This window comes from Staurois parvus, unplaced genomic scaffold (assembly GCF_062004578.1).
Source record: "Staurois parvus isolate SC_StPar_1 unplaced genomic scaffold, SC_StPar_1.0 ptg001065l, whole genome shotgun sequence".
Lineage (NCBI taxonomy): Eukaryota > Metazoa > Chordata > Amphibia > Anura > Ranidae > Staurois > Staurois parvus.
Window position 1 is genome coordinate 847,046 of NW_028318861.1, and position 12,485 is coordinate 859,530.

Sequence of the window (12,485 nt, forward strand, 5' to 3'; positions counted from 1 at the left end):
AGTGGAAAACAAGCCCTAGGTTGTACTGTACGTCTCCACGTGCTTGAGATTAAAGGCGAGACAAGGAAGACACTTATTTTGCTGTGGAAATGCAGTGACTATCGCTGCCTTCCCTGTATATGAATCTGTGGGTGATGTAACGTCCGTAAGCCTAATCTCAGCACAGCTTCCTTTTTTTTATGGGCTGTAGCAAGGTCTCCGCAATAAGCCGGTGTTCCCTGGGTTTGTGTGGGGGATGTCTCGATGGACTCCGGAATGCCGGTAGTTGTCTGAGGGATGAGGTATGCGCGCTAGGCAAGTGATCCTCCTTTGGGTGTGATTGCAGCCAGCCTGTGTAGGGTGGGAAAGGTCCTGGGCCCACTAGGCCGCATTAATCCTCGCCACACCTGTATCCCATATGGGGGGGAGGGAAGGTGATCAGGATGCTCCTCCAGGACGTTCTGACAGGCACGGAGGGATGACAGGCAGCAGACCACAGAACGAGCGGGAGGGGGGGTTATCAGTCCTCCCCCTTCCTGATCCTGCACCCACCTTCACACCACCGCTGACCGGCCCGTCGTGCACCAGAGGGCTCCGCGGCTCCACTCGGCCGCAACAGGCCGCACCAGATCGCCACCCCAGAACGGCTCGGAGGGATGACAGGCAGCAGACCACAGAACGAGCGGGAGGTGGGGGTCATCAGTCCTCCCCCTTCCCGATCCTGCACCCACCGTCACACCACCGCTGACCGGCCCGTCATGCGCCAGAGGGCTCCGCGGCTCCACTCGGCCGCAACAGGCCGCACCGGATCGCCACCCCAGAACGGCTCCAAAAGCGCCTCCGGCTGCCCGGCCGCAACGTAGCAGGGACGGGTGAGTAACCCGCTCAACCCTACCCTCTCATACGACCTGGATGCCAGTGGAGCATATATCGAGCCGCCGGAGCTCCAGGTCATGCGACTTGTCCGGTCGCCATCTTGGACACGCCCCCCATCTCTTAAAATTAACCTCTACAACATTTTAATATTTTAAAAGTAATAGCACTGCCTAAGGATGCATTCACACTTGAAGCTCCGAAAAAGCTCAAACTTAAAAAAAATCAATTATTCCCTATGGTGCCTGTTCACACCTGATCACGTGGACAGGTACCATAGAGAACAATTGATTTTTTATGTTTTAGAGTTTTTGGAGGTTCGAGCTTCGAGCCTCAAGCTACAAAACTCTCAAGTGTGAATGCAGCCTTAGAGTAGACACCTCAAGATGTCCACCATCACCCTAAAGTGGACCTTCAACCTCAAATTTCCTAATATTATTTCTCATACTCTCCTTTGTCAGAATATACTGTATATTGATATTTTTTCTTCTTTTTGATAAGTATCTTTTTTGATCCTCACTCTGTATTTCTAGCCTGGATGAGAATGACAACACTGGTAGTGCCCACTGCTCGCTGACTCTGTTTCTAGCCTAGGCGAGAATGACAATGTTGGTACTGCCCAAAGATTCCTGGGATATGAACATCATATATCTCAGGAGTCTTCAGTCAACTCCCAAAACGTGGCATGTGCAAGCTCCACCAGTGTTGTGCATGCACACTCAGCATTTCTGCCCAATTTCCTTTAGATTTACCTTCAACTATGTAATGCAAGGGCCTGCCTAACTGGATACAATTGAAAGTGTTGTTTAGGTTTGACCTCTTATTATATGGTTTTTGGTAAATCTAAAGCAAAACTCTCAAGAAAAATTGTATAATGTTTGGCCAGCCTAAGGCCATACACTATACAATTTTCTTGAGATTTTGCTTTAGATTTATCAAACCTAAAAGAGCCTTGCATTACATAGTTGAAGGTAAATCTAAAAGAAATTGGAAAGAAATTGTAAGAAAATTGTAAGAAAATTGTAAAAATAGTGTATGGCCAGCCTTATGCAGGCCATAGACGGGTCGAAAAACGGCCATTTTTTAAAAAAAAAAAAAAGGAAAATCGGTCGTTCAATAGGCCGACGTTACCACCAATGGTAAAAAAAAAGATCGTCCGATTTTCATCCCGTCTACGGCCGGCATTTAATTACTTCTGTCCCTTGCAAAGAGCTCCGCTATTATATTTGACAAGAAAAAGTATTGCGGTTGCAACATTGTATCTATTTGTATCCATTTCTAATACAGATGTTTTTATTCGGATATAAATAGATACATTGTTGCAACTGCAATACTTTTTCATGTCAAATATAATAGCAGACTGGAATTCTTATTATTTTCTTCTTTTTCTTCTTGCAGGTCATGGCTCATGCGCAGATTTTTTATCGGTAAAACGATCGGCCAATTTGCCCATCATTGCTGGGAAAATCGGCCGATCGGCAAAATTGGCCAATTTTTTTCCAACTTTACCGATAAAAAAAATGTGCCAAAACCCCGAAAAACGGCCGACTAATTAACCCATTTTTTGGCCGAAAAACAAATCAGCCAATTTTTGCACTTTTAGTGGGTTAATTTTTGACCCATCTATGGCCTGCATTACTTATGAGAGAATGTTCATAACAGATGACTGAACAGTGTCATTGACAACCTCTAAAGTAGGCAAATATGCAGCCTCATAGCATGTCAATATACAGTAATAGACCATGGCTTAAATCAACCCATTTAACCACTTGCCCTCCAGAGGATTTACCCTCCCCCCTTCCTGACCAGTCCATTTTTTGCAATACAGCGCTGCATTACTTTAACTGACAATTGCGCGGTCATGCAATGCTGTACCCAAATGAAATTTACATCCTTTTTTCCCACAAATAGAGCTTCCTTTTGGTGGTATTTGATCGCCTGTGCATTATTTACTACAAACAAAAACAGACCAACAATTTAAAAAAAAAACTATATTTTTTACTTTTTGCTATTAAACATGTCCAGTAAAAAAATTTTTAAAATCTAATTTTCGTCATAAATTTAGGCCAAAATGTATTCTGATACATGTCTTTGCTAAAAAATTACCAATACATGTAAATTAATTGGTTTACATGAAAGTTACAGCGTTTACAAATGGCGGTATAGATACTGGAATTTTTTTTTTTCACTAGTAACGGCGGTGATCAGCAACTTATAGCTGGACTGCGGCGGGCATTCTGACACGGGGGGGGGGGGAACTGACTTGGTGTAACTGACATCCCCAGTGACACCAATACAGTGATAAGTGCTAATAAACTGTATCTACTAATGGCACTGGGTGGGTTAACATCTGGGGCGATCAAAGGGTTAACTGTGTGCTGTTTTACTATGTGGGCTATGCTTTACACTGTAAACACACTGCTTTGTATGGCAAAGTAATGCGCAGGAGCGACAGGAGAGATCTGTATTGTTTACATACAGGTCTCTCCCCCCGTTGGTAATACCCGGAGATCGCAGGGTGCTGGCGGGGAATCACCCGAATGGCGGCACAGGTAGAGTGCCCCCTACCTGGAACCCAGTATATATATATGAGATTTTGCGCACCCGTGCCGCCATGTAGTAGTGTTTCTGCTGTAGGGTGGCACGGAAGCGGTTAACATGACTACTGATTGCAGATGCAGGTCTAAGCTTTGTGATATAACACAATGCTGCAGTGAAGTAAGCATTAAGCCGGCCATACGTGGGTCGAATTCAGAAAGAATTTTCTTTCGAAAATCTTTTCTAAGAATTTTCGTTTGAATTTCGCACTGTGAGTGGGTCACAGAAACGGTTGATTTTTGTGTGACCATCAAAATTGAGTGATCAGGCATGTTGGAAATGTTTTGAAAAACAAACGAATTTCGAATAATGGGAGAATCATGCAAGAAATATAAAGCAGTGACCTGGAAAGAAAAGAAAATTCTTGGCCATGAAAATTCTTTTCTGTAGCAACATGAGAAAAAAGGCTTGGTTGGTTGAATTTCGAAATCAATGGTGGCACTATCGCATTACAAAACACACATAATTTCCAATTTCCGAAAGAAAATTAGTTCGGAATTCGACCCATGTATGGCATACATTATGCCGGCCATAGACGGGTTGAAAATCTTCCAATTTTTCGGGCGAAAAAAAAAAATCGGCCCATTTTCGCACTGTCAGTGGGTTAATTGGTCAGCAGTTTTTCGGGTTTTTTACCCAGTTTTTCTATCGATCATGTTGGAAAATTCACGGCCGATTTTGACGGTTGCCCGATTTTCCCGACAGCGATGGGCAAATCGGCTGACCGTTTTACCGATAAAAAATCCGCGCATGAGCCGTGACCTGCAAGGGACAGAAATTATGGGGTGAACTTGATGATTTTGTCGGCTGATTGTTTTTACTGTTGGTGGTAACGTCCACCGACCGATTTTTCAGGTTTTTTTTTTTTTTAAATCGGTCGATTTTTGACCTGTCTATGGCATGCATTAGTCTTGATATCAGATGTCTTAAGCAAGGCAGATTTAGCTGGTGCCTCTATTTGTTACAACAGTCGGTTATACACTCACCAGCCACTTAGGTACACCTGTTTAATTGCTTGGTAACACAAATTGCCAATCACATGGCAGCAACTCAATGCATTTAGGCATCTAGATGTGGTGAAGATGACTTGCTGAAGTTCAAACCGAGCATCAGATAGGGGAAGAAAGGGGATGTAAGTGACTTTAAACGTGGCATAGTTGGTGTCAGACTGGCTGGTCTGAGTATTTAAAAAAACTGCTGATCTATTGGGATTTTCACTCACAACCATCTCTAGGGTTTACAGAGAATGGTCCATAAAAGAGAAAATATCCAGTGAGCGGCAGTTGTGGACATGAAAATGCCTTGTTGATGTCAGAGGAGAATGTGCAGACTGGTTCGAGATGATAGAAAGGCAACAGTAACTCAAATAGCCACTCGTTACAACCAAGGTATGCAGAATACCATCTCTGAATGCACAAGACGTCGAACCTTGAAGCAGATGGGCTACAGCAGCAAAAGACCACACCAGGTGCCACTCCTGTCAGCTAAGAACAGGAAAGAGAGGCTACAAATCACACAGGTTCACCAAAATTGGACAATAGAAGATTGAAAAAACGTTGCCTGGTCTGAGCGTCTCAATTTCAGCTGTGACATTCAGATGGTAGGGTCAGAAATTGGTGTAAACAACATGAAAGCATGGATCCATCCTGCCTTGTATCAACAGTTCAGGCTGGTGAGTATGGTGTGGGGGATATTTTCTTGGCACACTTTGGGCCCCTTAGTACCAATTGAGCATCGTTTAAAATGTCACGGCCTACCTGAGTATCGTTGCTGACCATGTCCTTCCCCTTATGACTACAGTGTACCCATCTTCTGATGGTTACTTCCAGCAGGATAATGCACCATGTCACAAAGCTCAAATCATCTCAGGCTGGTTTCTTGAACATGACAAGGAGCTCACTGTACTCCAATGGCCTCCACAGTCACCAGATCTCAATCCAATAGGACACCTTTGGGATGAGGTGGAACAGGAGATTCGCATCATGGATGTGCAGCAGACAAATCTGCATAAACTGCATGATGCTTTCATGTCAATATGGACCCAAATCTCTGAGATATGTTCCCAACACCTTGGTGAATCTATGCCACGAAGAATTAAGGCAGTTCTGAAAGCAAAAGAGGGTCCAAACCAGAACTAGCAAGGTGTACCTAATAAAGTGGCCACTGAGTGTATACTCTGCCCGCAGACTAGTGAATGAAGCCAGCCTAAATATCAGTAACCCGGGTCAATTAAGCCATATGGATAGACAGTTTAGGCAGAGAAGTTATATGGCTTCCAGCGCTGATTGGATGCCAGTTGGATGCTGATTTTCCTGGCATGCCACAGAAGCCGCTCATAAGACGGACTTCTGTAGAGCAGACAGCTGAACACACGGGCTGACAGTCAGCCAGTTCCTGCTGAACCAACTGTTTATGGCTGATTTTTGGCACGTGTGTTCCCAGTTCAACACAGGAGGTGTGTTACTGGCCAGATCACCAGGTGAAAAAGAGGGGGAAAAGCCTAAAAAAGAAAACGAATGCAGCCACTACATTGAAGGATTGATAAGCTGCAATATATTACATTTTTGGTTTTGGGTTTATTACCACTTTAATTTGTTACTTGTCCCCAGGAGCAGAACTACACGACAACTGGGGTTCCCAGGCACCACAAATGCAAGTGTGTTTCATGCTGAACACCTATACATCTGCCTATATATGTCTATGTGTATGAACCCTCAAAGCAGAACTTCATTTAAAAGGGGACCATCTGCTTTATCCCCCCCCCCCCCCTTCTATGCAACGGTGCCTAATTTTGAAAGGTACCCACTCCCACTTTCGCTCAGATTGCCTAGGAGATCTGAGCAGAGGTTGAGCCCCCCTCTCTTTGACCACAGCTTTCTGGGACATAACGCAGGTCCCAGAAGGCTGCAGGACCATTCACAATGCGCATCGCAGCTCACACATGTGCAGTGGGAAGCCATCTGTGAAGGAGTCACATCCTGCTTCCCACATGAAAGATGTGGGCGCTGGGGACCTGAAGACTGGTGAAGAACCATCTCAGGTGAGGATGACCCTGGATCCTTGAATGGGTGAGTGTCCTTTTACAAAATTCGTAGCTGCTGACTATTAATTTTTTTTTTCTAGGGTGAAGAACCGCTTTAACGTTGTACCTTGTATGTATTTTCTGTGTTGTATTGAATTGCACTTCTCTGTCTGCCAATCCGAAATGAACGTGTCTGGGTTTGGAGGTTGCCAGGAGAACGGTACTTGCCTGACTGCATTGTGCCAAGTGTAACGTTTGGTGGAGGGAGGATTATGGTGTGGGGTTGTTTTTCAGGGGTTGGGTTTGGCCCCTTAGTTCCAGTGAAGGGAAATCTTAAGGCGTCAGCATACCAAGACATTTTGGACAATTTCATGCTCCCAACTTTGTGGGAAGAGTTTGGGGATGGCCCCTTCCTGTTCCAACATGACTGCGCACCAGTGCACAAAGGTAAAGCCATAAAAACATGGAGGAGCGAGTTTGAGGTGGAGGCATTTGACTGGCCTGCACAGAGTCCTGACCTCAACCCGATAGAACACCTTTGGGATGAATTAGAGCAGAGACTGCAAGCCAGGCCTTCTCTTATGACATCAGTGCCTGACCTCACAAATGCGCTTCTGGAAGAATGGTCAATCATTCCCATAGACAGACTCCTAAACCTTGTGTACAGCCTTCCCAGAAGAGTTGAAGCTGTTATAGCTGCAAAGGATGGGCCAACTCAATATTGAACCCTACGGACTAAGACTGGGATGCCTTAAAAGTTCATGTGTGTGTAAAGGCAGGCGTCCAATACGTTTGGCAATATTGTGTGTGTGTATATATCTATATATATAGATAGATACTGTATGTACAGTATATAAAACCATTTAAAGCGGAACAAATTTTCTTTTTCTATGCTAGGTAATGTGTAGGTGTGACCCTTCTAGGTAGTTATTACCTCTAGCAGAGATCACAGTACTTACTTCCCATCACAATGTCATCTCTTCTACAGGACGGAGCCATCTTTGCTCAGTTATCATGCATGGTCAGCATCTACTTCCTGGATTAAGTTCTTTGCTCAGATATACCATTATGTTACCTGGTACCTGTGCCTTTCTTGGTTGTGACCTACAGTTGTGGCCAAAATTATTCAACCCCCAATGCTGTAAAGGGGTTTAGGGACTATAGTGTACATTTGGAATTGTATTCAGAATCAAATCCTACAAGGATGTTGTAACTACCCAAATGCAACTAAAATGACATCAATTGTTTATGTAATACAGTAGTAAATGGTTCTTATGTGGTTTCTTCATTGCCACAATTATTCAACCCCTTAAAGACTACCACTCTGAAGAACAGAGGTTCATACAGGTGCTTTCCATCAGGTATTGAAAACACCTGTGGATGTCACCGAGCAGCAATCAAGCATAATAAGCACCAATTAGGCAGCTTTAAAATGACTGTGATACTCAGCTCCTTCTAGACATTTACTGGTGTGGTTACAAACATGGTGAAGGCAAGAGAATGGTCCAGGAAGACAAGAGAAGAGGTGATTTCTCTTCACAGGAAGGGCAATGGCTATAAGAAGATTGCAAAGATGTTAAACATACCAAGAGACACCTTAGGAAGCATCATTCGCAAATTCAAGGCAAAGGGCACTGTTGAAACGCTACCTGGTCGTGGCAGAAAGAAGATGCTGACTTCGACTGCTGTGCGCTACCTGAAGCGTAGAGTGGAGAGAAGTCCCCGTGTGACTGCTGAGGAACTGAGAAAAGATTTGTCAGATGTGGGTACAGAAGTTTCAGCCCAGACAATAAGACGCACACTGCGTAATGAAGGCCTCCGTGCCAGAACTCCCAGGCGTACCCCCTTGCTGTCTCCAAAGAATAAGAAGAGTCGACTGCAGTATGCCAAAAGCCATGTGGACAAACCACAAAAGTTGTGGGATAGTGTTCTGTGGACTGATGAAACAAAATTAGAACTGTTTGGGCCCATGGATCAACGCTATGTTTGGAGGAGGAAGAACAAGGCCTATGATGAAAAGAACACCTTGCCTACTGTGAAGCATGGTGGAGGGTCAATCATGCTTTGGGGCTGTTTTGCTTCTGCAGGTACAGGGAAGCTTCAGCGTGTGCAAGGTACCATGAATTCTCTTCAGTACCAGGAGATATTGGATGGAAACGTGATGCAGTCCGTCACACACCTGAGGCTTGGGAGACGTTGGACCTTTCAACAGGACAATGATCCCAAGCATACCTCCAAGTCCACTAGAGCATGGTTGCAGAGGAAAGGCTGGAACATTTTGGAGTGGCCATCGCAGTCACCAGACTTAAATCCGATTGAGAACCTCTGGTGGGACTTAAAGAAAGCAGTTGCAGTGCGCAAGCCTAAGAATGTGACTGAACTGGAGGCCTTTGCCCATGAAGAATGGGCGAAGATACCCGTAGATCGCTGCAAGACACTTGTGTCAAGCTATGCTTCACGTTTAAAAGCTGTTATAACTGTAAAAGGATGCTGTACTAAGTACTAAGATTGAATGTCACTTGGGGGTTGAATAAAACTGATAATGCTGTGAGCACAGAAAAGACATTTGTGGTTATTTCATTATAACTGTTATGTTATATTTGTCTGACCTACAAGTGCCTCTTTAATGTAAATGTAAGCAAGATGACTGAATGATCAAAAGCAATGTCAAACTGGCCAAAACACTCAATTTCAGTGGGGGTTGAATAATTTTGGCCACAACTGTATATCTGACAGAGATCATCCCCTGCTGTAGTCTTCCCTTGTGACCTGCTACAAAGTTCCAGTACTGCAGTCTTGACCACTAGTGGCGATGAGACAAAGAAAATGCTTCCTCCTACAATATAGTGTGTGTGTGTGTGTGTATATATATAATTTTTATTATTATTTTTTTTAAGCATGTTTTATTTTTATTTTACATAGTTAGTAGAACAGCAGTGCCATAGAACCTGGTGTCTAAAACAAGGCATAACAATTAGGCCAGGGAGAGTTCCAATAACAGAATAACATTGAAACAAACAACACTTGTACAACTGGACACACAACATTCATACTCCCTTCCTAATGGTAAAGCCCAGCTCCAGGCATATTAGAAATTTTCCCTTGCAATGGGGCTGTAGTAATCATAGTCTGTAGCCATTTTACAGGCATGCACAATCTTAAGGACTTGACCTCCGAAAGGTTTTATACTGTTCATGACCAGGACATTTTTTTTGCTATTCAGCACTGCTCTACTTTAACTGGCAATTGCTTGGTCGTGCAACACTGTACCCAAATGAAATTTGCATCACATATTTTCACCAAATAGAGCTTTCTTTTGATTGTATTTAATCACTGCTGGATTTTCAATTTTTGGCAAAATATACATATAACTACCAAATATTTTGAAAAAAAAACAGTTTTTCTTGATTTGTGTTTTAAAATTTTGCAAACAATCTTTCTTCATACACTTAGGCCAAAATGTGTTGTGCTATATTTCTTTGGTAGTGCTTTACAGTGTCATCATATAACTGGTGTGGCAGTGATCAGGGATATTGACTAGTGACAGTATGTAAAAAAAAAAAAATTGAAATCATTTTTTATTCAATTTTTTAAACTTTTTATTGTAACATTATCTATCTATTTCTATTTGAGGTACTTATACAGCACCGTCAATTTACGCAGCACTTTACATATATATTGTACATTCACATCAGTCCCTACATACTTTCATCAGAGTAGTTCAGTGTCACCATAAAGGGTAGAAGGGATTGTTTTGTATTTTCTTTTACACTGTTATTGCTTATAACAGTGATGATCACTGTTACAAGCAATAGTTTTTGGTGTCATGAATGACTTTCCATTCATGACAACTTGCTTACTGTTGGCATGTTGTGATTGGCTACAGCTAATCACATGGTACAGCCCTTCATGACAGTTTGCTTACATAATATTATGTGATCACTACGATTGATCAGGTACCGAGCAGTGTGATCTGTTGTGTCCACTGGACACAGCAGTCACAGAATTGCACTGCTTCGTACCCCAGAGGGCACACTAGTGTGCATGCGCCAGGCAACATACCAGTAAGTCGCCTGTCTGTGCCGCCCGCCCGCCCACAGGAAATGCACATGTGTGGGCAGCAAGTGATTACATCTTGACATGTTTGGTTTTTATTAATTCAGTGCAACAGCTTTTTTTTATATTTTATTTTATTCAATGCCACATATCAGTACCTACCAGTGCACATCAATGCCACATATCAGTGCCCATCTGAGCTGCCTTTCAGTGTCACCTATCAGTGCCAGTCAGTGCCACCTATCAATGTCAGTCAGTGCCACCTATCAGTGCCAGTCAGTGCCGCCTATCAGTGCGCATCAGTGCTGCCTATCATTGCTGGCAGTGCTGCCTATCAGTGCCAGTCAGTGCTGCCTATCAGTGCCACCTATCAGTGCCACCTATCAGTGCCATATATGAGTGCTGCCTTTCAGTGCTAAATACCAGTGCCTCCTTAGCGCACATCAGTGAAGGAGAAAAATCACTTATTTACAAAATTTTATAACAGAAACTAAGAAAAAACTTTTTTTTTCAAAGTTTTCAGTTGTTTTTGGTTTGTTCAACAAAAAGTAAAAAAACCCTGAGGTGATTAAATACCACCAAAAGAAAGCTCTGTCTCAAAAAAGTGATAAAAATGTCATATGAGTACAGTGTTGCATGACTGCACAATTGTCATTCAAATTGCAACAGCACTGAAAGCTGAAAATTGGCCTGGGCAGGAAGGGGGTAAAAGTGCCCAGTAGACAAGTGGTTAATTTAGCAGACAGGACAGCCCCCAATGCCATGTGACCAGCCTCAGTCATGTGATTGTGAACTGAAAGTACTGTGTACACAGAGACGGCACACTGAGCGAGCTGCAAGAGTCAGACAGACATGCTGATGAATAGAGGCGGACGGATAAAAGTGTCTTTGCTATTAGCAGGTAAAGGACGGGAGAAGGAGAGATTACAAGGGAACTTTACGAAGAATGGAGTAACTGTGCATGGCAACCAATCAGCTTCTAGCTTTCATTTTCAAAGTTTAACAACAATCTAAGGAACTAGGTTAACAAGATGAAGACAGAAACACCAACTATGCACGGCTGCTCCAGAGTCTGTCTGTGAACCCCCTCGCTCCCTATAATAGGGTCACTGACCTGGTATCTGCCGCTCATCAGCTGGCTCCGGGATGGGGTGCACAGAGGCTGCACATAGTACCCCCCCAGCCTCACCCCCTGCTCAGACAGCCGGTCCAAATGGGGGGTTCTGATTTCCGATCCATGGAAGCCGACATCGTTCCAGCCCAGATCATCAGCCAGTATGAATAGGATGTGTGGGGGGGAGCCGAGCACAGCCCGGCACAACATCAGCCCGATCCATCCGCACAGCAGAGCCTGGAGACCCAGCATGGTTCCGCCACCGACTACGGACAGCTCTTCTATTTCATTCAGGAACTGGTTGCTGAGCCCAGGGACCGCCCTGCACCCTCCTCCCTTCTGAGATGTCACAGATGGTCGGAGGAAGCTGGGTTGTCACGCTGTGATCCTGCTCGAGGGAGCCTTTCTCAACCTCTGTACCGCGGAGGAACGCTTGAAATAATTTTCTGATCTGATTAATGCTTTTTTAGTTAATTTAAAATGGTTTTCTAAGGGACACGTTCACATCTATGCTTTTTTTGAGTTGCTGCATTTTTGAAAAGGGTCAGGGACTTTTTAAAATGCAAAATGTAGTGTTTTGCTACAATAGAGTTCAATGGAGAAGCAGCTGAGACACATGTAGTGCATTTGTGCTGCGTTTTTTGTTTTCTGCCCACTAACAAAAAAATTTCCACTTTAACCAAAAAAAGCTGAAAAAATACAAAACGCAGCAAAAACGCGCGTGTAAAGCACAATGCAAAAAGCATTATAAAACAGATCAAAAGCAAAAAGCACAGCTGTGAACCAAGCCTCATTAAATCCCCCTGGTATGTCAACGTATCAGGATGTCGTACTAGAGAACAG

The 12,485-nt window shown here is 43.7% G+C and overlaps 1 protein-coding gene across 1 annotated transcript in view; it reads right to left on the reverse strand.

Annotated features, from left to right (window-relative positions):
- Positions 1 to 11,956, reverse strand: part of ARSB (arylsulfatase B) — a 56,583-nt gene extending 44,627 nt beyond the window's left edge. Inside the window, exon 1 of the mRNA XM_089658362.1 lies at positions 11,643 to 11,956. Coding sequence (XP_089514488.1) covers positions 11,643 to 11,894 — 252 coding nt within the window. The 5' untranslated portion in view covers positions 11,895 to 11,956. The remainder of the gene's footprint in view (positions 1 to 11,642) is intronic.
- Between the last annotated feature and the right edge of the window lie 529 nt (positions 11,957 to 12,485).